General features: G+C 40.8%; 1 protein-coding gene across 1 annotated transcript in view; it reads right to left on the minus strand.

Annotated features, from left to right (window-relative positions):
* Nucleotides 1-4,798: 4,798 nt before the first annotated feature.
* The window catches only part of LOC111154086 (TATA-box binding protein associated factor, RNA polymerase I subunit B), a 68,048-nt gene continuing 45,926 nt past the window's right edge, over nt 4,799-26,920 (minus strand). Inside the window, exons 9-15 of the mRNA XM_022513455.1 lie at nt 20,687-20,834; nt 18,881-19,058; nt 18,278-18,324; nt 16,537-16,627; nt 12,439-12,509; nt 11,204-11,426; nt 4,799-5,312 (exon numbers count right to left, since the gene is read on the minus strand). Of these exons, the coding sequence (XP_022369163.1) occupies nt 5,111-5,312; nt 11,204-11,426; nt 12,439-12,509; nt 16,537-16,627; nt 18,278-18,324; nt 18,881-19,058; nt 20,687-20,834 (960 nt within the window). The 3' untranslated portion in view covers nt 4,799-5,110. The remainder of the gene's footprint in view (nt 5,313-11,203; nt 11,427-12,438; nt 12,510-16,536; nt 16,628-18,277; nt 18,325-18,880; nt 19,059-20,686; nt 20,835-26,920) is intronic.

Below are 26,920 nucleotides of genomic sequence, written 5' to 3' on the forward strand. Positions count from 1 at the left end.
GTGGTAAGAAATTTAATTTAAAAAAAAACATAAGGGGGCACCTGGGTGGCTCAGTGGGTTGAGCCTCTGCCTTCAGCTCAGGTCATGATCTCAGGGTCCTGGGATCGAGTCCCGCATTGGGCTCTCTGCTCAGCAGGGAGCCTGCTTCCTCCTCCCTCTCTCTCTGCTTGCCTCTCTGCCCACTTGTGATCTCTCTCTGTCAAATAAATTAAAAAAAAAAAAATCTTAAAAAAAAATAAAAAAAAACATAAAATAAGTTTTGTTCATAAAAGAGATTCCACCCAAATCCACAAAGATTACAAGTCACTCTAGTGGCGAAATAGCAAATTTTTAATCTCCTTTCAGGGGAAGCAATAAATTATTTCTTCCCCTGAAAGGAGATTAAAAATTCACTGCCTGCTCCGCGCAGGGACAGCCTGGGACCTGGGCACACCTCCCGAGAGCCCGGCTCCGCCATGCGGTCCTTCCACCTGCGCCCTCACCTCCCCCTCTGCGCTCCTCCGGGGCTCGACCAGGGCACCGTCGTGGCATCAGCCTGCTTCTGCCTTATTGCATCATTGGGAGCCTTTCTAGTTTAGATAGAGCTGAGGCAAGTGTCCAGGCAGAGACAGACCTTGAGGAGACCACCCACTGGATGCCCTGTGCCCATGGCGGGAGGGAGGGGGGACTGCAGCACAGGAGAAACGGCCCCCGGAGAGTGGAGGTGGCCCAGGGACACCGTCGTTCTCACAGTCCGAGTGTGGGGGGCGCCGGTGGAGCTGAGCACCTGCGTTCCTGTGGACAACCCCAGCCAGTGGGAGCCGAGCAGAGCAATCAGCACCCACGACCACGTGCATCAGAGCCTGGCAAGGACCTAGAGGACACATGGGGGGGGGCTCTTCCTCCATCTCACCCTTGAACCCAAGGCCATCTAGGGAAGGAGAATGGTTGGGAGGAACAGCCTTCATAGGGATTTCAACTCTCACTTTGCTGAATATTTATTCTCCCTCCGCTTGCCGCTCTCCCTGCCTGGGCTTTCCCTCTCTCTCGGACGAGTAAATTTTAAAAATCTTTAAAAAAAAGATAGAGCAAATCTGGATGCCAGTAGTTGGAAGATTTCTTTCTTTTTTTTTTTTTTTTTAAGATTTTATTTATTCATTTGACAGAGATCACAAGTAGGCAGAGAGGCAGACAGAGAGAGGGGGGGAAGCAGGCTCCCCCTGAGCAGAGAGCCCGATGCGGGGCTCGATCCCAGGACCCTGGGATCATGACCTGAGCCGAAGACAGAGGCTTTAACCCACTGAGCCACCCAGGCGCCCCTAGTTGGAAAATTTCTAACCGAATGCCCTGGTAGCAGACGATCAGCAGATGTTAGGAATTGTTTTGCCCATAATACCACAGCGTCATATTTTGCACATATGAGATGTTGAGACTGAACTAGAGAGGAGAGACCACATATGCAGACATTGCTCATTGCTCATCAACAGACAGAGCCCCCCCACCAACTCCGCCTTTCCCTGCTAATAGTACCGTAAGTTTGCTCAAAGAGTAGAGAAAGATCTTTAATCCTAGGGAAGGTAGCAATGCATCAGGATAGTCTAAAGCAGTCATAGTAATCCTATTCCCCTTTGCCCGTGATGGTGCAGTTTTGGCCAATGGAATGTAAAGGAAACTCTACCGGGGAGCTTCTAGAAAAGGTTTTCTCACTAGACACTCTTGGGAAAATGTTTAGTCATAGTTCCCTCCTTCTACCAGGATTTGTTTGTATGGAATCGCAGCATCCATCTTGAGACCATGAGGAAGTAAGCTGAGAACCAGAGGCCAATGTGCTGAGAACGGCAAAGAAGAACAGTTGGGTCACTGAACCAAAGCTAGTATGACTTACTTCCAGAACTTTTGTTATGTAAAAAAAACCAAGAAACTTCTGGTTTAGTAGTTGGAGGGGAGTCTGTTAATTGCAGCCTAAAAGCATTCCTTACTTCCCACTCTGTGTCATTTGTTTTTGAACGTGACGGTTATGTGATAGAACCAACAGTGGTTCTCACATTAGTGGGTGTGCAGCAGAATCTCCGGGAGGGCTTGTACAAAAATATACATTGTTGGGCTCCACGCCACATTTCTAAATTGGCAGGTCAGCGATAAGGCCTGGAATTTTCCATTTTTAGTAAGTTTTCAGGGGGTGTCAATGTTGTTGGGTCAAGGATCACATTTTGAGAACCACTGTGATAGATAATCAAGACATTTTTATTGAATTATATTTACCGAAATGTCCACAAATCTTCCTTCTGGTAATGGAGGAAAGAAAGCTACATTTCTTATGAACATAGATGCAAAAAATCTTAACATTTCAGCAAATCAAATTCAATAATACGTAAAAAGGATGATAGATCATGACCAAGTGGGGTTTATCCTAGGAAGGCAAAGCTGGTTTAGCATTTGAAACTCAACTGAATTTCGTATTAACCATATTGTAAATGCTGTATTAACTGGCTAAAAAAGAAAAAAAACATACCATCATCTCACAAATGCAAGAAAAGCATCTGAAAAACAAAACAAAACAAAACCAACATTAATTTCTGATAAAAAAAAAAAAACAAAAAACAAACCACTCTGCAATCCAGGAGTAGAAGGGAACTTACTGAAGCAGGAACAGCATTCACAGAGATCTCTTCTATCTATGCAAACCCTCTAGGAGATCCCATCTGGCCTCACAGTTTTTAAATAGTACTTATATTCTGATGTTTCCTACATTTACATTAGCCCTGACCCCTGCCCCTCCAACTTCAGATTTTGAGGTCTCTCCAGTGACTAACAGGGATCTCAAACTCAATATGCCCAAACAACACTGATTTCCCAATACCCACTCTTCTGAGTTCCCCTGTGGTGGACTGCCTAAAATCAAGGCCTGGTACCATGTGTGGCCTTGGCATCTGGTGAAACTGGGAGGGCCCCAAAGTGGCCTAACTTTGCCTTCCTCTCCCCACTCGGCTCCCATGGATAGGGTTCCCTAGCCAAAAGCACCTTATTAAGAAGATGAGAGGAGTTCCTGCCTGCCCACGGGATTATTCAAATAAGTCAATCATACACTCCTGCAGGAACCAGGGGTCACTCCATCCCTCCGATAGGACAAAGCCTGCCTCCCTGTCCCTTGTTCTCTGTTCCCGAGTGTGACCCCACGGGCCCTGCAGAGTGTGCTGCATCCTCTCCCGGGTGTAAGTATATGGGATTACGCTGCTGTCAGTCTCATCTATTCAATCTTGGGTTCCCACAGCCCTATGACCAACCCAGTATACGTCCCTCCCAAACAGGGTGAATGGGGGAAATTAAAGCTGCCCGTCGTAATAAATGGTACAGGGGGCAGAAATCAGGGCATTTTGATTTCTCACACCTACAACTGACCCATCACCAAATCCTTATTACTTCATACGTAAACTGTATCTTGGATCTAATCTCTTCCTACCACTTCCATCACAACCTCTGTAGTGCACACAGCCTCTTGCCCAAACCAAACAGTAGTCTCTGTTGTGGGCGCTACCTCTGCCCACTTCCCCCTGCATCTATTCACCACACAGCAACATGCTCCTTTTATGACACACGTCTGATCGCACCATTCTTTGTGCTTTTTCTTTTTTTTCTTTAAGATTTTATATATTTGACAGAGAGAGCAAGAACACACAAGCAGGGGGATCAGCAGAGAGGGAGAGGACGAAGCAGGCTTCCGGCTGAGCAGGGAGCCCGACGTGGGGCTCGATCCCAGGACCCTGGGATTATGACCTGAGCCAAAGGCAGACGCTTAACCAGCTGAGCCACCCAGGCGCCCCAGATCACACCATTCTTTTGCTCAAAAATTGCTAATGGCTTCCCGTGACACCCTTGGGATATAAGCCCAAGTTCTCAGCACGGCCCGAACGCGAACTCTTCCGTTTCACTCAAGCTGCCCTGAACAACTTGCTATCCCTTGACTCGAGCCAGCTCACTCGGGCTCAGAGCCTTTGCCCGTTTCCTCTGCTCGGAATAACCTTCCCCTGGAGAGCACTGGGGCTTCTCCACCCACTTGATCTCTGCTCAAGGTCACCTCCCAGGTCCTTCCTCAATCACTTTTCCTAAAAAGGCCCACCTGACACCCTCACCTTGCTTTTTCTCTGTTTGCACCTCATTAGCCCAACTACCGTCCATTTGTTTACTCTCTGCCTCCACCCAATGAGAAGATCCTCAAAGGCAGGGCCCTTGTTTTCTGCCGTGTCTCCAGTGCCTAGAATATGCCTGGAGCACACTTGCTCAGTGTTTGTTGCATGAAGAAACTGTGAACAAGAACACCTGGTTTTCTAACATCCTTACCAGATATTATAAACCTTTATATATCTTTGGTAATCTATTTTAATTTGTATCATTTTTTTGGGTTGACCTTTGTATTTCTTTTTTCCAGAAAGCTACCTTTTCAGAGTCCTTGCACAGCTTGTATTTTTCCTATTGCTTTGCAAGAGCTATTGATTCATTGAAAAATTATTCCTTTGTCTGTCCTATGCTGCAAATATATTTTCCTACTTGCTATCTGCCTGTGACTTTGTAGTCACATTACCAATTTTTCCCTTTTGGCTTCTGGTTTTGGGGCATGCTTAGAAAGTCCTTCCCTGTTCCAAGATCATCCAAGCAGCCATACTTGTTTTCTTCTAAGCAATATACGTATATGTAAAAGATTATGATGTTTAGATCTCTGATGCATCTGGGATTTCCTTTGGGGAATAAAGAGTAAGGAAGTGACCTAGTTTAAAAGCAAATTTAGCTTTTAAGAAGAAAAAGAAAAAAAGCAAAGAAAAAGAAAAAAAGGAAAAAAGCAAATTTGGCTTTAAAATACAAAGAATTCAAATTTCTGGATACCATTTCTGGATACCAAACAAACTTACTGTTTTAATCTTCTCAAAGAATATTCATAATTTAAAAAATAAATTCAAACACAATTCACTTATTTTCCAACACACATTTTTATAAGCGATTTGATACATATATATGAATCTATGTATGTGTAGATAGATGATAAAATTCTATTTCCCGTAATTCTCTGGAATACTATAGTTTGACATTATCATCAGTATTAAAATATTTTCGCAAGAAAGTTCCTATTTCATTTTTCTCAATATTTTCTCCGTTTCCTGGATCTTGATTTTTTTTTCGTCTTACTGTATTTTCTTTTAAAAAGTCTCTTTTCAATTAAGCTCACTTCTTCATGGAGAGAAGAGGCCTTTATTCTCAGCAGGAAGGAGAAGAGATTTATTATGAACTGATAACTCTGCGAAAAATTCGATTCTTCATAGGTTGTCACGTGTTTACAATAGCTAGAAAGGGAAGATAAAGGAAGATGTTATCTTAAAATGACCATTTAAAATGTATGCGTCTATCCCTGAAACATCCCCCCAGTTGGCATATATATATGGTCAGACTGAAAACAGTACTCAGAGTTGGAAGGAAACGTGGAACAATTTGGCAAAATAATTTTACAGAGGAAAACATGTTAGCACCATGCCTGGGTAGCTACCATGCCAGGGTAACAGACGGTCTAGAGCAAGCACTCACGACTCCTTGCCCAGAAGTCCTTCCATTCCAGATGTGCTGCTTCTTTTTACCGTGCCCAGAGCCAAACAACAGCACACAAGCAGAGATTCTGGGCATAGTTTTAAAACAAAAGAAAATAAATAATCCCTAAGCCCCACCCAAAATAAGACACCAAACTTGATAATGTAGCCTACAATCTTGTACCTATCACAGAAAGAAGAGTTTACAAAGCAAATCCACTTATCTTAAAAGTAGAAGGTCAAGTCTCCAACTACCACTAAATCTCTAATTACGAATCTCTAACACTCCATCTCTAACTAGACCAGGTGCAGGCAATCCAGGGGACAGAGGAACATGTTAAATGGTATCATAGGTCATAATCAGCAAAATGCAGACTATGGGAAGTTGTATAGGACAAAAGACCTGGATTATTCAACAAGTAATTTTTTCCCTGTAAGGGGAAAGAAAAAAAGACATTAAAGGGGAATTTGCCAGCCAAAACACTTAAGGGATATCTTAGCTACTTGCAATGTATGGGCCTTATTTGGATCGAATTATATTAAAAATTTCATAGCAATTGGGAAAATCTAAACACTGACTGCGTATTTGGTAATATTAAGGAATTACTATTAGCTTTTTAATGTCTGATCAATGTTTATTATGGTTTTGCTTTTAAAAATATTATGACATCTGAGATATGCTTCCAAATAATCTGGGGGCGGGGTGGAGGAGTGAGTCAGCAGGGGCGAAGCCAAGACTAGTCACGTTGACAATTGTTAAGGCTGAATGACAGGTACAGGGGGGTTCATTATACTATTCTATTTTTTAAAAAAGATTTATTTATTTATTTGACAGAGAGAGAAAGCAAGAGAGCACATGTACGCAGAGCGGCGGGCAGAGGGAGAGGGAGAAGCAGGCTCTCCACTGAGCAAGGAGCCCGATGGGGGCCCTGGGATCAGGACCCGAGCCAAAGGCATCTGCTTAACCGACTGAGTCACCCAGGTGGCCCTATTCTCTGTAATTTTGAATATACTTGAAAATTTTCCATAGTAAAAGGCTTTAAAAAACAGGTAAACAAATTTTAGACATTGGATTTATATAACATATATGGTCCTAAGTGCCTGAAAGAAAGTTTATGTGTGCACCACAAAACTCTGTCCCCACAGCTGTGACTATGGATAACTAGCCTTGGTTCTCTAACCCGAAAAATGGGAAAAAATAACACTGCCTACCTCAAAGAGTGAACAAAAGTATCGAATGAAAATATATATTAAACACTTAACCCAAAGGTCGGCACACAGTAAGGGCTCAAAAATGTTCACCTCCGCAATACTCCTTTAAAATTGATTTCTGTTTTCATTTAAAATCTTTTTTTTTTTTTAAGATTTTATTTATTTACCTGACAGACAGAGATCACAAGCAGGCAGAGAGGCAGGCAGAGAGAGAAAGAGAGAGAGGAGGAAGCAGGCTCCCTGCAGAGCAGAGAGCCCGACTTGGGACTCGATCCCAGGACCCCGAGATCATGACCTGAGCCGAAGCCAGAGGCCCAACCCACTGAGCCACCCAGGCGCCCCTCATTTAAAATCTTAAGACTACTTTAATAATCTGTAATAAAGCCAAAACCCTGCCATATTCACTAACAGGACATTTAAAAGCCTCAGCTACTCATTGATTGGTTTAACAGAAATCAAGTATAAGCCATTCACAGGAAATTCTCACAATTCTCACAAACTTGGTGGCTTCTTGCCACAAAGCGGTGGCAATTTTCTTTTCAATTTCAGCTATTGTGAGAGAGTCTTCCAGACAAACCACTGTAACAAAAAGGGTAAAAAATATAATTTCTCTTACTTAGGGAAGCTCTTTTTCTACACAAGAAAGATAAGAAAAGGTTTATAAATTATTTGCTCCCATAAGGACTTTTAAGTCGAATCACTAACAATACTTTATAAGGATAACATTCTTTACCACAGATTCAGAGAACTATCCTAGAGTTATAAGCCACAAAACCAAACAGAACATACAATAATGTGTGATTGCCAAGTATTTTGCTGTAAGTAGAATATGAGCCAACAGATGTTCCTTGAGCTCTGACTGGGAACGAAATGAGTGTGGCAAATGGATGCTCTAAGAATATGTTTATACAAATAATTTTATGGGAAAGGATAAGCACAGGTTTATATTTAAAAGAAGGGTGTAAGGTACATCTGAATTTCCTTATGAGAACTTCCTTGTGAGAAGTTCGAACGTATGCAAAAATAGTCTCTCAAGTTGGTGCACCTGCAAAGTTAAATGAACCTGCCAAAACAAGCTCAAGTTTTGGCGGTCTGAAAAATGTTCAAATTTGGCACACGACATACATATTTGAGTACTGTTTTTTTTTTTTTAACTCTAGTTTAAAATATTAGTTAAAATAAAAATTTTCAAATTCAAATCAAATTTTTGTGGGACCCAAACAAATCTGTGTGTGTTTGGGGGCAGGCGGCATCCAAAGCCTCTCCATTTCCTGTGGATGGCAACATGAAGGACCTCCCTCGGCTGTCCCTCTTCTTGGGGAAGGATCGCGGAGCCACCTGCCCCCCTCAGGGAGGCCGGGGACAGACGCTTGATGAGCCAGGGCCCGCGACAGGTCTTTAGACCGGCCAGTGACCGGCCTCCTCCAGAAGCGCACTTCTACACGCGCGCGGAACATTAGGGAAGCATTTACATTCACAGGGACTGTCCGTTCTGCCTCAGATAAGAAGCATAAACGACCTCTTCGTGTCTGAAGTGCTCTTACGATCTTTCTCTGCTTAGTCCCCGTGGCCCGAGCGCTCTCGCAGGTATTCTACTGTACAACCTTTATCTCTCGAACCCTCAGACAGGAGTCCTTCTGTGTAACACAATTCTCTACACAGCTGAAGGTCTGCTCTTGTAAGCATCAAAACACTACATTTATTTTGTACGGACATCTTTGAAAACCGAGTTATATGTTATTAGCATAAATTATAAGCGCATAGTATAAATTAGGATGAAATGAAATTAGTATAAAAACACAAGGTATAATTATATTATTGTTAGTTGTTCAGTTTTACTGTAAAAATATTAGAAAACGCAGCTAGGAAACACAAACTCAAAGAGAACGCACACGGCACTGTGGGTCACGCTCTGCGGTACAACTGAGCCCCCCCCGCCCCCGGGGCTTGGTTTGTTCTGTGGAGTGACTGCCCAGTGTCGTGAATGAGCTCCAGACCGTCTGCTTCTGCTGCTGCTGCCGGCTCCTCTCTGGTTTGTCACGGCAGGGCACTTAGTCTGCTGTCGAGATGACTATCAGCAGAGCACCTCTCAGGCTCCCTCCAACCTGTTTGATGATTAGGAGTTTGGAAATCAGACAACGCAGCCTGACGGAAACACACCTGAAGGCAGAGCGAGCCGCCTCTGAGTGAGGGACTCGGGGGGCTTTCTGAGAAAAGTGCATTAACTCTAGTCATGGACTTTGTGACATTTTTACTGGTTGGTAGAAGCCTTTTTGGCCCACTCTGTGGTTCTAGGCTATGGTCTAAATAGGCAAGGTGGACAGAATTTTGGTGCATAAAGTCATGGTATCACTGAGGCTTTGTCTACAGGTTGTAATTTTCAGTCTTACGGTTCATGCAGAGAAAAAAAAAATCCCAGCTGTTTCATCTCTCACTCTACAAGGTCTATTTGTGACTAACTGTATTATATAACTATGACTGTATTATATCCGTGAAGATTTAGAAAGATCTAGAAATCCACTGATTGCCCCATGGGAAAAGCATAAAGGTACGAGCTCCCCCGCAACTAACCGAGGACCAATTCCACAAGCATGAGAGACAGGAGCCACAACTCTACCTCCCAGCTTACTGGTCTCATGCGGGTGCCCCTCACCGGCCAGGACTACCACCATTTCTCTTCCTTTTGATCAAATCTGAACATTGGGAAAAGCCACTGCACTGACCACTGCACAGGAACGCGTGCCCCCGTCAGATGTGGAGTGGAGCCTGGGGTTTGGATTCTGGCCTTTCCTTGTTGCTGCTGGGACCGTGCCACTCTGCAGTCATTCTAGACGCAGCTGAACTTTTGTTGAGTAGGAAATTTTCATTCAGATAACTTCATTTTGTTCTCTCCTATTGTATTTTCTACATTCTACTTAGCTTTGATACTCAGGAAGAGTCTTCAATAGAAAATCAGTTTCAGTCAAAGTAATGATCGCAGTTAGCACGTACTGAGATTTACTATGTGACAGACATCAAAATCTCATTGAATCCTCATTCTCTGTTTCCCATGCATTCATTCAACACGTTAACCAGTGAGCACCTACTACGTGCTAGGCCCTGTTCGAGCCTCTGGGATTTTTCATTAACTAAGACAGTCTAGTCCTGGCACTCAAGAACCTTCTATTCTATTCTAGTGTATGTGTGGAGGGGCAGACGAATAAGCAAAACAAATATATAATAATCTATTCGACACTGACAAGAGCCGTAAGAAATAAAACAGAGGCCGGGGGTGGGGAGCGGATAGAGAGTGGCGAGGTGTGTGTGTGAGGGGGAGGGAGAGTTCCTGCTATTCCGGACAGGACGGTGCACCAGATGCGAGCAAGAAAACCCAGCAAGAGTGGGACTGTGTGGCCACGAGGAGGAAGAGCATTCCAGGTGGGAGGCACAACACGTGCAAAGGCCCGTGTGGGGAGTGTGCTTGGCAAGTTCAAGGAACAGCTAAGGAGGCCGGCGTGAACGAGGCAGAACATGGAGCGGAGGCGGTGAGCAAGGAAGGTCAGAGAACCGCAGGGGCCTGTAGGCTCCTTAGGGTCTTTTAACTCTACTCTATGTGAGGCGGGAGCCACCGGAGGTTCCGAGAAGAGGAGAAAGACCAGCAGGACATGCGTCTGTGCCAGGGGGAAAACCTAAAGCTATGAGCTGCCCCAAGCTCGTCTGCACGCTACTTCATAAGGGGACCACGGCTGCAGAGATGGTGAATGACTTGCCCACAAGGCGCAAGCAGCAGAGCAGACAAACGCCTGGTTCATGGCCTGGCCTCCTCACTATGGGAAACTGCCCTGTGAACAGGTTCTAGGGACAAAGACTAAGGTTAGTATACAATGAAATTAGTATAAAATTAAAAAGGCACATGGGGCGCCTGGGTGGCTCAGTGGGTTAAGCCTCTGTCTTCTATTCAGGTCATGATTTCAGGGTCGGGCATCAAGCCCCGCATCAGGCCCTCTGCTCAGCGGGGAGCCTGCTTCCCTCCCCGCTTCTCTCTGCTTGCCTCTTTGCCTACTTGTGATCTGTCAAATAAATAAATTAAATCTTTAAAAAAAAATTTAAAAGGCACGATGAAAAAAGTCCTTAAAGTCTAAAACCTTTTTCAGCTTTATCGGGACACTATGGACATAACATCCGTTAGATTTAAAGTGTGCAACGTGTGTCGTGTAGTGATTACCACAGTAAGGTCCGCTAACACTTCCATCCCTAAAACTCTTGAACAAGACGCAACGTATAATTCCAATTTTCTTGATTGAAAGCCCAACATCTTCTAATTCTAACAAATAACCTATCCAGTTCTTACACAGTCAACTGTAATTTTATGTGACTTTTTCAAATTAGGAAAGAATACTACTTGAGGTCAAATTAGAGGTTTCATGATGTTTTTATCCCATATTTCTGAAAGCATCACATACCTTCTACAGAATTTCTGGGTACTAAGCCAATAGAGTGAATTCTTGGTTGTCAGTGACCGGCCTTTCTTCTTCAGGATCCCCTGGAGGCTATGGCCATGGAAACAGGTTCCAGCAGAGTCTCCTTCAGTCCAGTTGAACTGAAAACTTGAAGGACTTTTTTTCTCAACAGTTGGTGCTGAATCAGTCAGTGCGCTAAATTGTTTTTGTAGACTCACCACCATTTCTGGAAATGGAGGGAAAAAGGAAAGGAATAAAAAACTAAAGTTAAACCCCAGATGAGTTTACTTGTCAACAATGGACTACGTTGGTTTCTTAGTTGGACAAATGCACCATGATAATGGAAGAGGGTAACAACGGGGGAGATGAAAGCAGTTGAGGAGAACTGGGGAGCTACTTAAAAAAGGTTAAAGTGGGGGCGCCTGGGTGGCTCAGTGGGTTAGGAATTTCAGATGTTGCTTCAGAGAAACGTTTCTGAAATGTGTTTAGGTCCTTCGGCTCAGGTCATGATCTCAGGGTCCTGGGATCGAGCCCCTGCATTGGGCTCTCTGCTCAGCAGGGAGCCTGCTTCCTCCTAGCTCTGTCTGCCTCTCTGCCTACTTGTGATCTCTGTCTGTCAAATAAATAAAATCTTAAAAAAAAAAAAAAGGTTAAAGTGGTGGGTATTAAGGAGGACATGTATTGCATGGAGCACTGGGTGCGGTGCATAAACAATGAATCTTGGACCACTGAAAAAAATTAAACTAAATTAAAAAAATAAAATCAGCAAAGGGGAAAAAAGGTTAAATGGTAAATCTTACATATTTTTACAATTAAAAAAAAGAAAAAAAAAAGAATGAACAAGACACCTTACAGGCAATTCTCCACAGAAATTCTGAAAGTCATAGAAATACAGGATGATTTCAGATTTTGGTGGGAACTTAAGTTCTGTTTTAAAGAGTACAATGTTCCTGAAACAGATTCCTCTGGAGGTTTCTTAATGGAGGAGGATTATTTCTTTGGATGGGCACTGGAACACTCGTTGAAGAAGTAAAATAATCTCTTAGACACTTTTAAATTTATTTAAGTAATCTCTGCACCTGACATGGGGCTCGAAATACAACCCCGAGATGCAGAGTCGCAGGCTCTCTAGACTGAGCCGGTCAGGTGCCCCGAGGCACTCACTTTTCAGGAAGTCAAGATATTTAGCTTTTCTATAACAACACAACTAAATGGCGTTAAGAGAACATGCAACTTACCTCTTCTTTTATATACCACTGCTCTGTCAATGGATGAGTGGTAGAGTGGCTTTTCGCTTTTCCACACATACCTGTAGGAGGCAGAAAAACATTTGGAGCAGGATGGAGAAGAAATGGACCTAAACACATTTCAGAAACGTTTCTCTGAAGCAACATCTGAAATTCCTAATACTCTGTGTCAGGGCTCAGCCTTACAATGACCCACTGACAGGTCTTATGTCCCAGATGCAAGCGAGGAGCCCCGAAGGGGAGGGCAAGCCGGCAGAATGCTGTGCTCGTCCCAAAAGACTCCCAGATGTCATAAGGTCCTGAAGAAGATATTATACAAAAATGTAGAAATGGTTTCTCTCACTGTAAAATTCTCCTGCTGTCTGTTCTCAGAAAGGGAATCCACCACGTAAGAAACAACTGTTCCTCCTTGCCATTGCCCAGCTGCCCAGCTCCCTTTCTGCTGAGGATTAAACCAGAGGTACGTCTGGTAACGGATAGGAAGTGAACAGTAGGTACCAGTCTTCTGATATAAAGATGTAATCGATGTTAATAATGACAGTTTTCCTGACAATTATGTGTGAACTAAATTTTAATGCACATACCACATTTAAAATATATCAGAGAACTTGTCACTGGACCCTACGGTAAAGGAGGTTTGTGATTCTTTCAAATATCTTTTTAAAATTTGTTTTCTTAAATAATAAATGTAACGATATACTCAAGGTAAAAAAATAATAAAGAAGTTTCCTAAAGACCCTAATCCCAATCGGTAGATAAACCCACTATTAAAAATCTCTTGCAAATACCTAACCTAGACAGATTTTCTCATGCATTTATAATGCCTATACTGGTGGCAACTAGGGCATTACTTCCTTGGGGCCATATGCCCAGAAAATGGGAAAAGTGATCTAGAATAATCTTCTGTACAGATACTCCTTCTTTAAAAATGTACTTTATTTTGCTTACCTCTTCCCCAAAAGCTACAAAAAACAGAGGCACTTCACAAAGTCCTAATGTTTTCTGCAGGAATTCTGCATCCTCCTCTCCAGTTTTCCCATAGGATTTTGTTTCCCAGCTATTAAAAATTCAGGTATAATGTACACACAAACCCATCATGTTCAGTGTGTGGCTCCACGGGCTCTGGCAAACAACAGTCCTGTGATGACCACCAGGGTGAACGCGCAGAGCAGGTCCATCAAGCCGAAAGTCTCTCATGCCTCTTAACAGTCAATCCCTCTCCACGCTCCCAGATCCCTGGCCTTAGGCAACTACTGATATGTTTTTCCATCCCTGCAACTTATAGCCTTTCCCAGAAAGTCACATAAAGGGAGTCATACCATAGGTAACCTTTTGAGACTTTCTTTCAGCATAATGCATTTAAGTCATTCATATTGTTGGATGTGTCAGAAGTTTGTTCCCTTCATTGCTGACCAGTATTTCATCGTACAGATAAACTCTGCTTGGTTTATCCATCCACCAGCAGAAGGGCATTTGGGTTGTTCCTACTTTTTGACCACTGTGAACGAAGCCACCACAAACACTCGAACAGAGATTTTTACGTGGAGCTGTCATTTCACTTGGGTAAAGATGTAAGAGAGCGAACGATAGGTAGTGTAATAAATGTATGTCCAACTTTACGAGACACTGTCAAACTTCCAAAATGGCTGCACCATTTTAAATCCCCACATTAGGTATGGTCAGTTTTTTTTGCTCATTTCACTTTGTCTTTGACCATTCTAACTGGTATGTAATGATATCTCACTGTGGTTTTTAATCTGCATTTCCCTATTAACTAATGATGTTGAGCATCATTTCATAATCTTTTGTTCAAATCTTTTGTCCATTTAAAAAACTGGGTTTTTGTGTTCTTACTGTATGAGAATTCTTTATTCTGAATACAAATGTTTTATCAGATATGGGATGTGCACATATTTTCTCCCATTGTATAGCTTCTCATTCTCTTAACAGTGTCTTCTGAAGAGCAGCTATTCTTTCTTCTGATGAAGTCCAATTTACAATTTTTTTCTTTTATAGATCATACTTTTGGTATCATATCTACAAGATTTTGCCTAACCCAAAAGGCTAAAAAGATTTTCTGCCCATGCTGTTAAATTTTCTTCCATGTTCCTCCCAAACATCTTCCATGACAACTAGAAGTCATCAAAGCAACCTCTTAAGCGGTTATTAGGCTGTCAACTACTGTTTACTGATGTTTTCATAATCTCCTACATAGCAACTCATACTTAGCTACGGAAAATGCTTTAATAACTTTCATCTAACAACATGGAAGGTGATGTTCAGAGTAACAGGAGAAAAAATTACCAATTAATGTCAACAGTGGGGGTGGAGTAGGGTGAAACACACACACACAAGGTCTCTGTGCCTGAGCACTAGGCATTAGTGATTTACGTGTGGGATTTCGCTTAGCTCAAATCACCTACTCCATACAGAAGGATCTTGGTGGTGTATCCCCTGGACAAGCTTTTCCCTGAGCCCTGGTCTCTCCCTGGAAGATGCCATTTTGGAACCAGATATACTCTCTTTGGTCATTAAACTCTCCCCTAACGTACCTAAAAGTCAGTAAGTCTAAGATGTGTAACTAAATGCTAAAATATCAATCTGGGCTCCAACAGCCATGTCTGCGGTGTAAGCTGGTGCTTGGCTTGAGCTAATGAATTCCTAGTTACCACTGAGATGCCTGAGTGGCAGGGTCACTGAATACCTAGCCTCTTGGTATCAGCCAGGACAACCCCTGCTGGCACCACAAAAAGGCAGGCCTCATGGCTGGTACTCCCAAGATAACCTAAGGCAAGAGAATGAACTTCTGTTCTTCCTGATACTCTTGTAACCACTGAGATCCAAAGACCAAAGAGACATTCCTTCTCTGACAAAGAAGAGGAAGGACCCAGTTTCCTGGGCACCCACAGGGTTGGGTTAGGCTGTCAGAGTAAGTTCACACCCCTCCTCTTTTCTTTCATCATTATGTATTAAACCTGAATAGTGAGAAACTACTACCCCTCTCCCCTTTTTGGCAAGGATCCTCTTCCCCACAGTGCTTTATTCTTCCCCGTAAGTCTGTTTCTCTATTTAAAAGCTCTCTTAAATGTAGAGGAAAAATAATGCAGTTCTACCTGTGAAAACTAAAATTTAGTTCTTAGAGCACAAATCAGGCATTATTATCCCTATTTCATTGATGAGGAACCTGGAGCTGAGCGAATTAGTTTAACTAATTCTAGGAGCCTTGATTTTTCTCAAAGTATATAAAATTAGTTGATCAATTGAGTATTAATATAAATTTACATAAAATACAGAGATGTTAACTTTTTCTTCAAAGGCTTGTAAAGACTCAAAGTTCTAAAAAGTTACCAAACTGTTCAAATCAGAGATCAATAGAAATATACTCTATATTATGTAAGATATAGTGTCTATGAAAATTTATAAGCAAACTAAATTTTAGTACGCTAAGGCTAAGATATCAAGTAACTTGCCCGGGGTTACACAGCTAGTCTGTACTGGAATCAGGATTGAAACCCAGAATGGTCTGTCTCTACAGGCTATGCTCCTTCCACTCTATCACAATGAACCTACATCAGAACGAGAGTTCAAAGTCAAATGATGAGACTGACTGAATTAAATATCCTCTTTTTGTGCTTTCCTCCATTTTGATTTTTGTAGGGATTTTTATTTGGGGGAATATTCCAATTACGTACATCACGGGCTGGTAACTGTAATCTTTGTAATATTGTAAAGCAGATGGGAAATGATCAACTTTAAGAAAAGGGAAGAAGGAAGAATATTAGAAATGTAGGTATGACTCATGCAAATTATAAAAAATTAATAACTAAGTACAATATGGTACTCTGGATTGGATCCTGGATTGGAAAGAGGTCATTAATGGAAACACTGATGAAATCCAAATAAAATCTGGAGTCTGATTAATAGTAACACCAAAAAAAAAAAAAAAAGTCGATTAGAACACAGGGGCTAATATTTCTAGAAAAAAATGTCAAAATAAGTAGTCTAACTGCTGAAACTTCAGCATTCAAATATAAGGTAACAGACTTGGAAATCAAGCAGGTAAACTTAAAGCCAGAGGAGACAACATACTTTGCCCTGGCTTCTTCCCACTTTTGTTTTTTCTCATCAACAGATTTCTTCATAACTTGGTACCATTTCCTGAAATCAAACCATGGCTTATCTGAAAGAAATGAAATCCATGATTAGTAACCAAATAAGTCATATTATAACCATATACATTATTCACTGGAGTCTTCATTCTTTGGTATAACTAAACATTATGGAGTCAGCATTATGGGAATTATGGAGTCACTGTCTCCATACCTTAACATGACTCCTGAGCAGTCCATCAGAGTTCCTATCTATATTGTGGCCCTAACTAGATCATACTAAAACCATTTATTTATTTATGTATTTATTTATAGACATGGGGAGTATGACAAGGGACATCAGAAGACACCCTGGTCAACCTTTCACTCTGAGTAGAAGCTGACATAACGCGATGTGTAGAAAGAAGTATTTAGCATGTATTCTGGAAAGAACTCACAAATTGATTTCTACCACTAAATCCAAGCTCCTAAAACCAATGAACATATATGTGAAATCTTGAAGAAAAAACAAAAAACAAAAGTAAAGCTCTTAGAAACAGTAGTTTCTACTCTTAACAGAGTAGAAAGTAGTTCCCAGGGGCTGGGGGGGTGGGAGATAGGGAGAGGTTGGTAAAAGGGTACAAAGTTTTGGCTCTAAGATAAGTAAGTTCTGAGAATCTAATGTAAAACATGGTGACTGTAGTGAATCACAGTGTATCATATCAAGGAAATCTCCCAAGGGAATAGGACTTAAATGTTCACACACACTCACAGACACACACACACGATTAAAATGTGAGGTGATGAATGTAAAACCAGATGAGAGAATCCTTTCATAGTACATAGTACAAATCATCACAAGATGCACTTTAAATCGCTTACAATTTTTGTATGTCAATTATACCTCAATAAAGCTGATAAAAAAAAAAACAATGACTATAAATCCTAATGAGGGAACTAAGAAACTAGAATTGCATTTAAGAATTCATACACCTACCCAACTTCACTGAATTGCTCTTAGGCCAGACACTATGTTAGGCCTAATGTTAAAGATCCATTAAAAAATTAAAAAAGAAAGAAAGATATGGTCCCTGACTCTAGAAGCTATAGTCTACCTATCCTTCTACTATTTATATTGGGCCTTACTCTGTGTCAGCTGTTCTTAGCACTCCACAGACACTGGCAATTGAACCGGGATAGACATGTTTAGTGCTCCAGTTCTGATTCAGTGTGCTAACCTCTAACAGATGTTTGGATAGGAGCAACTGTGGCAGGAATGATTAGTTCTGATCTGGGAAGTGGTAAGGTCAGGAGTGGGTATGAAGAGGAGGTAGAATCTTGAAGAATAAAGGCAGATCTGTCAGGGATTGGGGGAGCTGGGGGGTAAGAAGAAAAACATTTCAGGTAGAAGAACCAGCATGAGCAAAGGCTGAGGCATCACAACAGATGGTACAGTCAGGGAACTGCCAGGAAGCTCTCGGTCTAGCACGGCTAGGGAGGAGAAGCCAGGAATAAAAAAGCAGGCTGGTCTTTACACATCGCAGGGAATCACCGAAGTTTAGCAGCCTAGATGTACAATTAGATAATTATATAAAGAAATAACTCTGGTATTAGGCACAATTTGCATACACGTGTTTGTCTGTGTGTACTTGTACATTTTTCAAAGTCTTCCTTACATTTACTGTATCTTCTAATCCATCACTTAAAATCACTCTGAATTTGAATGACAAAAAATTAAGTACCTTCTTTGTTCTTTTCATTATATTTCTCGGCAATATTAGACAAAGTCCTGGAAAAACCATAGAGCACATCAATTTATTTGGAAGTCACTTATTTGAAGACAGTTAAATTTTGAGTTCTTCTGAAAGAAAAATATAGACTAGCACTTGAAACCTATGCTAACTTTTAATGGAGAAGCAATCACTCTACACATTGCCATTGTTTATTGGCGTTTGGAAGGAGTGACAGTTTAAGTTGCGTTTACTTTCTGAAATAATCTTTGAAGTCGCATAGCGCCAGGAGCCTAAAGACATACAGATAAACTGCTACAAGATTCTTTAGAATTTCTGTATGATTTAATGTCAGGAATCAGTGAAGCAATGAGAACACGTGTATCTACTTAAAAAATAGGAACACAACATGAGACAAACAACTTACTAAGGTAGAATTAACTCTCTGACAACTAGCTGAGTCAAAATTCATGTAGGAAGTAATTGTTGGTACTAGTCAGTGTTCTGCAACTGAGAGGCTCTATTTTCTCTTGAGATAATATAAGGATTCCTGTATTCCGACTAATCAGGTAAAAACGGTATAATTTTTTCCTCATAAAACTGACATACACTCACCATTCTAAATTGTCATCCAATAAAAAGAGCAGTTTCAACACTACGACAATGACAGCGACGGCCTGTATGTCGTATTTAACAGTTTTTGCCATTTTAGCTATAGGATCAAATGTCAGAAAATCCACTTCTCCTATCCCAGTCATTTTTACCACTTGGCAGGTTAAATCATTCATTTCATCTGTTGAAGAACAAAAGAGTAAAATGTGAATTAATCCTTTGCCTAACTAGACCATACCAATGTGTACCTCTGTAAGATAAGCTTTATTATCCTAAAACACGGCATAATGCTAGAACTGAGGGAACACATTTTGTGAATAAAATAAACCAAAAAATGGTATCTGTATAGAAAAACAAATGGTAGAATCCTGGCAAGGCCTTTTCCTATTTGGACTTCCTAAAACATCTATTACATCTAGGACACATTCTGGTACCTAACACACAGCCACACGCTCGTTTTCTACCGTTTCCTACAACTCCCTTGTCTGTGTTCTACAGCAATTTGCACTTGCCTGAAACGAAATCCCCTGTAAGACCAAGAGCTTCTCTAGGAATGCACACTAACCTGCTGGCTGGCACCCTAGGAGCCTCCGTGCACATTAAACTTGAGGCACTGCTTTCCCAAGGAAATCATATGGTCGGCTTAGCCTCTATTATTCAAAGCTCAATAATGTGGCACTTGGCACCAGAAAGCCCAGCCAGGGCCTATATATTTAGGTTTTCCAATCATTAGCTTTGTGACTCTGCATTAGTCACTTAACCTCAGTTTCTTCATTTGTAAAATGAGCTGTGGGAGGATAAACTGAGATTAAATAAGGTAAGTGAATATACTTTGAAAACTCTCAATTACTAAGCAAATTTCTTTACTCACTAATCTAAGTACCCAAGATGTACAATATTCTATTTTTAAGTGAACAGCTGGTATTTATAAGAGCACAATCAACTGTACCGAATTAAGTAGCATTTCCTACATGCTTTCAGTCGCCATGTCCTGTGGACTCTACTCCCCCTCTCCATCCAATGGCAAGCACAGGAACCAGACACTTGCCATGAGCCAGCCCATCAGTTACATTCTGGTAATCCCTTGCAGTCCTTCTATTACCTACTATTACATTTGTGTGTGTATGTAATATATACATACACTACCACATATTTATACTTATTTTTATCATTGGAGTTATACCATACCTACAAACAGTTTTGTATATTGCTTTCTTCATTAACATATGCATTTTCCTTCCCTATTAAAAATATATCCGACTGTATGTTTTATACTGTTTAAGCAATAGGCTAACCACACCATATCTGTATTTTCTCTTTAGAATATAAGTCCTGAATTTCTCACATTTCTAGTTTTGCAAGAAATTCAGGACCGGGTTCCATTGGCAGATTCCACCGGGTGACCTGTGTCTTGGTATATTGTGAACAAGGTCTAGTGAGGCTCTCCCCACATTCCGTGCTTCATCACCTTAAAGAGTTCACTACGACCCTGCAAATGATCAAGCACTGCCTTCTTTTCAGAAGTGGGGCATCCGGCTCGTTAAGAACACACACTGGAACATTTGTTACTTTCACTGCACTCAGCAAACTTACTGTAAAAACCAAGCGTATCCCTCACATCAAAACAGAATTCTTTATTTCTGAACAAGGTCCTTTTAACCTTTCCAGATAGCCTGAAATATTTTAAGAAAGGATTCTGAAATTAAGCTTCATGTTAAAATGGACCCTGTCAGGAGGCTCTAACTATCCGTGATTCATTGTCATTTTACAAGTCTGTAAAGGCTTCCTCACCACATACACTACACTTACCAGGGAGATTGACTTCCATCAAGTATTTCATACACAAGATATCTGGGTGAAAATAGCAGTCTTCAGTTATGTCTGGAAAACGTGGCAAATCTAAGAATTTGGCAATTTCAATTATTTTTTTATAGATATCCTCATAGGCAGGCCAAGACTGAAATAAAAAATAATCAAGGTAGCAACTTTTACAACATAAATTATTTTTAAAAACTATTTTCTAATTTTAAATGTAATATGTATTTGCTGAATGAAATTTGGAATGTGGAGAAAAGCATTACGGGGAAACCACCCATAAATCCCTAATATCCTAACTTAGCAGTTTAAAACAGTGGTACGCTAAATTAAAAAGCCACTAAAATTCCATTTGGCTCATAAAACTCTTACTGGCCTTCCCCACGAGAGAGGGAAATCATTACTTCTTGCCAGTCACAGAAGAACCAGGGGAAGGGACAAAGCTATGACCTAAACTGAAGTTCCAGAGCCCTCACGAGTGCTCTACGGCACGACTTCCCTCTCACACTCCCTCACCACATCACCCGTCTCATTCACCTTCAAGTTCATGTCTAGCAAACTTAGCTCTCTGTTTCACAATATTCACAAGCTTCTATGTGGGAGCTAACACCAGGATTTAAGTCTAATAGTTGAAAATATACAATTCAACTTCATATTCTCCCATATAACCACATATAAAATTTTATAGAATCTAGGAAAATCTATTAGCTACTATGAATAAATTTATTCTGTTCACTTAAAGATCACCCCTATAGTTTATCTGGTATGCTATTTTTAGTTTTGCAATTCATAAACATACTTGAAATTAATACTACAGGGCGCCTGGGTGGCTCAGTGGGTTAAAGCCTCTGTCTTCGGCTCAGGTCACGATCCCAGGGTCCTGGGATCGAGTCCCGCATTGGGCTCTGTGCTCAGCAGGGAGCCTGCTTCCCTCTCTCTCTCTGCCTGCCTGTCTCTCTGCCTACTTGTGATCTCTTTGTCAAATAAATAAAATCTTAAAAAAAAAAGAAATTAATACTACATATAATTTTTTCTCATTTCCTCATCCATTCACATAAAAATATTAAATTTAGAGTCACTCAATGCAAATGACTTTGGGAAATGTAAAGACGAATAAAACAATGCCTTCATGTGTAAACCTGGCAATTCACAGACCTGTACCCCTGGGGATAAAAATACATTATATGTTTATAAAAAAATAAAAAAAATTAATAAAAAAAATAAAAAATAAAAAAACATATTCTAAAACAAACAAACAAACAATGCCTTCAAGGAGTTTATAACCTAGAAAGGGAGATAAGGTATACAAAAATACAGAATAAAATAGAGAGTTATCAGGTACCTCAAGTAAGACTTTTTTTTCTTATACGGATTATGAAGTCTCGGAAAAACTAACACTTCTCATATGGTAGGACCCTATTAAAATTGGGCCTGAAGACACACATTTTGGCTACCTGTTGGCCGTATTAAAGTTGATCATGTGTACATTCTGTGGCAAGGCAATTCTACCCTTAGCTACATATCCCCAACAGAAATGTGCATGATGTCCATGGAAAGACACGTCGGTTCTTAACAACACTATTTGTAAAAGCCCCAAGCTGGAAACTACCCAAACGCCATCAATGATAGGTAAATTTTGACAAATCTCATAATGGAACACTTCTGGGCCCGGAAATGAACGTTCTGCCTGCAACGACATGAATGAATCTTCAAAACATCACGTTAGAAGAGAGAAGCCAGATGCAAAAGAGGATGATTCCCGGTATATAATGTACAAAACTCAGCGACCGAGCACCAAGCTTCCACAGAGTGAGAAACGAGCACTGAGGAGGGGGGAAGTAGTGCTGGGAGGGGCGCCGGGTGGAGCTCAGGGGAGCGGTCATGGTCATGGTGTTTCTCCCTCTCCAGACTGGTTCGGGCTGTGAAAATTCATCAAGCTGTGTACATGTGCGACACATTCGCTTTTCTGTACGTCTAGTTTACCTCAAAAAGTGGCAAGAAAGGTAATACCAGTTTAGAAAACCACTTCGTGTGATAGAAATACTTCACACATCGCCTCGTAGGAGGAATCACTGAGCCGGCATAATCAGAGTTGGAAACACCCTTAGAAGTCTATGGTCCAACTTTACAAAATCCCGAGCAGGCAGATGTCTGGTCCTTTTTACAAATGTCCAGGGACAGGAACTCAATACCTTCCCCGAAGTTAGGCTATTCCATTTTTAATGGGTTTAGTCATTAGAAAGTACTTCTGTATTCTAAGTAAAAAGTTCCCCAATTTGAGCTAATAGTCAGTTAAAATCGGCCCAGCTGCTTGTGAAAGTGCTGCTGTTAAATCACGCCTTATCCATCTTCTAAATGTTTGAGTGTGTCTGGGAGCTGACTAAAGGAATAAATATTTCTCCGTTAAATTTTACTTTGGTAAATTCAGCTCATATGCAATTGTGAAGCACAAGGAAACGCTTTGCATTATAAAAGATAATCATACTGGTAATTTCTAGAAATTATAACTATGCTTGATTCTACTTTGCCTGAAGCTACAATCTCATTTGTATTATATTTGAGTTTAATAGAAAAAAAGGCCTTTGGTTTATGCTGCATTATTAACATGTGATTAACTGTAGCTGAAGGCTACGAAGTAAATTTCTGTCAATCCAAAGTAGCAGTGTTGCCTTTTAACCTTTTTTAAAGTGTTGAAATAGAGTGACTGTACTTGTACACTAAGTACTATAAACTGTATTCTAATCTGTGAATTTAAAAATGAAAAAAGGAAAACAAATTCTCAGTGAACTTTGGGAAGAAGTGGTCTTTTTTCTTTACCAAATGAATTCATTTAGAATGCTGGGATGGAGTGGTGAACAAATGGGCTTCATTTTGCACAAGATTTGAAGCATCTTTTCAAGTTAAAATAATTTTAACATTGCTGACAAGATTTATGGCAACTCTAATCCTTTCAAATAATGCAGGCAGGAGATGTAATTAAGCACTTTTATCTGCAAACAAAATAAACACTAGAGCAGTGAATGATCCCCTTAGAAAAATAATCACCTCAAAAAAAATCAATTTAATGTATGATAAATTCATGACTAGTAATTGTAAGGCCCTTGATGAAAAGGAATCTGGTAAACTTACTAAGATTTAATATATTTCAAATGTCCACACTAAAAGCTGGTATGTCAAACTAAAAATCTGGTGACAAACAGGCTATGACTCTTTCATGTATGAATTGAGGATAAAATATTAATTATTAATAATGCAAGTCTATCGATTTATATTATAGTTTACAATAGATTCTAGATTCTCCTCATCTCAAGTTAGTATAGCAGACTTTACTTTTAAAATTTTCATTTATTTTTGGGGCGCCTGGGTGGCTCAGTGGGTTAAAGCCTCTGCCTTCAGCTCGGGTCATGATCCCAGGGTCCTGAGATGGAGCCCCGCATCGGGCTCTCTGCTTAGCGGGGAGCCTGCTTCCTCCTCTCTCTCTCCCTGCCTCTCTGCCTACTCGTGATCTCTGTCTGTCAAATAAATTTAAAAAAAAAAAAAATATCTAAAAAAATAAAATTTTCATTTATTTTTAAAGACTCTTCCTTTTTGAATAACACTGAAAACCTTTTCTTTTAAAAGGTGGATACAGGGTTTTCAGGGCGCCTGCGTGGCTCAGTGGGTTAAGCCTCTGCCTTCAGCTCAGGTCATGATCTCAGGGTCCTGGGATCAAGCCCTACACAGGGCTCTCTGCTCAGCAGGGAGCCTGCTTCCCCCTCTCTCTCTGCCTGCCTCTCTGCCTACTTGTGATCTCTCTCTCTTTCAAACAAATAAATAAAATCTTTAAAAAAAAAAAAAAAAGGTGGCTACAGAGTTTTCAAGATCATCCTACTTATTTTTTACCAATCTGCTATAATTGTTATGCATATAAGTTGTATGCAATTTTTATACTGCTATAATTCCATGATGAATGTAATCTGATTATAAAACTACGTGATTACAGAAAATTTATGAAATGTAAAATACTATAATAAAGACAATAAAAATTGCTCATAACTTAGAGAAGGCCACTGTTAGCATGTCGGAGGACTTTTCTCCCAGCCCTTTGGGGCATATCCACATTTATAACACTAGGATTTCAATTTGACAGCCTCTTCGACACTACCACTGGAACACCTTCCCACTGTGCCAAACGTACGTGTTCCAGATTGAGTTTTTCATCTCCCATACCCCTGAATTTTATCCCTCCATCAGGGGTCCTTACCCCATCACTAAAACCAAACACTTAGGAATCATCCTTGGCAGCTCTGTTTCCTCGCACACCACAAGCACCCGGACTGCTTGCCTCAAAGCTGGGTCTGGAAAGCTGCTGTTTCTCATCACATCTACAACTACCCTCCTACTCTAAGCCTCCACCATCCCAGACTGGACTCCCAGCCAAAAGTATCCCCAAAATGCTCCCCGCTTTAAAGCACTAGCTTCTGCCACTTTAAAGCTACCACCAAGAGTGATATTTCAAAATGTAAGTCTGGTATGTCACTCCTCTACTAAAATCTAACAGTCTACCTCGCTCTTAGGCTAAGCTCCCATCTGTCTGAGAACCACTGTACAAACTGAATTAGATGTACATGGTTTTGTCTCCTATCTTTTCACCTAACATTGTATTTTGTGAGTATTTTCTAATGTCAGGAGATAGCCTTTGAAAGGATAATTTTGAGTAACTGGAAAATATTCCCCTCTATGAACCCATCACTTCCTTATTATTGGCCATCTATGTTAGATACACATCACATGCACACACACTCTAAGCAGCTACTAGAAAGCATTTTCATAGGCTGCTCTATGACTTAGGACAACTTTCATAGTTTCTATGACTTAGGACAACTTTCATGAAAAGAGCTTTTTCATGGGCTGCTCTACGACTTAGGACAACATTTCATACTACAATTCTGAATTTAAAAAAAGCAAGAAAGAAATGTGTATATAGCATTCAAGTCTAATTTGGCAAATATGTTTACATATATTAAATGAGACAATCAAAAATACCAATGTTAAATGTTAATGGCATCCATGAGTAATTGGATTGTGGGTGATTTTTACTTCCCTTTTTATACATTTTTTCTATATTTCTTTTAATCATTCTAAAATAAGTATTCAAAAACGTATTACAGTGGTCTCAAAATTACACATAGAATTACCACATGACAGAGCAACTGTGCTTCTGTGTGGATGCCCAGAACTGAAAGAAGGGCCTCCAACAGGTATTTGCACACTAATGTCCACAGCAGCATTCTTCACTACAGCCAAAGGTGGAAACTCAAATGTCCACGGATGAAGAGATCAACAAAATGTAGTATATACAAACAATGGGATAGTATTGAGCCTTAAAAAGAAATTTTCATTTCTGAGACACGCTACAACATGGAGAAAGCTTAAAGACATTATCCTGTGTGAAATAAGTCTGACATAAAAAGACAAATATGGTGTTTTTTCACTAACATGGAGTCAGGGTCACAGAGACAGAAAGGAGAATGGCGGACCTCGGGCCGGGGGGCAGGGTGCAGTGGGGAGCTGGGGTTTCACAGGGACAGTTTCAGTTTGTGAAGATGAAAAGGGTCTGGAGATGGACGGTGGTGGTGGTTGCACAACCATGTGAATGGACTTAATTTCGCCAAACCGCTCACTTAAAAATGGTTTAAGTGGTTAAGTTTTATGTTATGCATATTTTGCCACCATTCTTTAAATGACTTTTTTTTTTTTTTTACAGATTTTATTTATTTATTTGAGAAAGAGACAATGAGAGAGAGCATGAGCGAGGAGAAGGTCAGAGGGAGAAGCAGACTCCCCGTGGAGCTGGGAGCCTGATGCGGAACTCGATCCGGGAACTCCGGGATCGTGACCTGAGCCGAAGGTAGCTGTCCAACCAACTGAGCCACCCAGGCGTCCCATGACTTTTTTTTTTAAGATTTTATTTATTTATTCGACAGAAAGAGCACAAGCAGGCAGAGAGACAGGCAGAGGGAGAGGGAGCAGCTGGCTCTCCGCTGAGCAGGGATCCCCATGCAGGGCTTGATCCCAGGACCCTGAGATCATGACCTGAGCCGAAGGCAGACACTTAACCAACTGAGCCACCCAGGTGCCCCTGCTTGTCCCTGCCACAATTCTTAAAAAGTATAAAAGAGGAACCTAAATAACATCTGTATAGAGAGGAAAAACCCACAACATGTTAGAGAGGTCATAATTAGAAAT

Source organism: Enhydra lutris, unplaced genomic scaffold, assembly GCF_002288905.1.
Source record: "Enhydra lutris kenyoni isolate GAN:26980312 unplaced genomic scaffold, ASM228890v2 scaffoldscaffold35, whole genome shotgun sequence".
NCBI classification, from domain to species: Eukaryota; Metazoa; Chordata; class Mammalia; order Carnivora; family Mustelidae; genus Enhydra; species Enhydra lutris.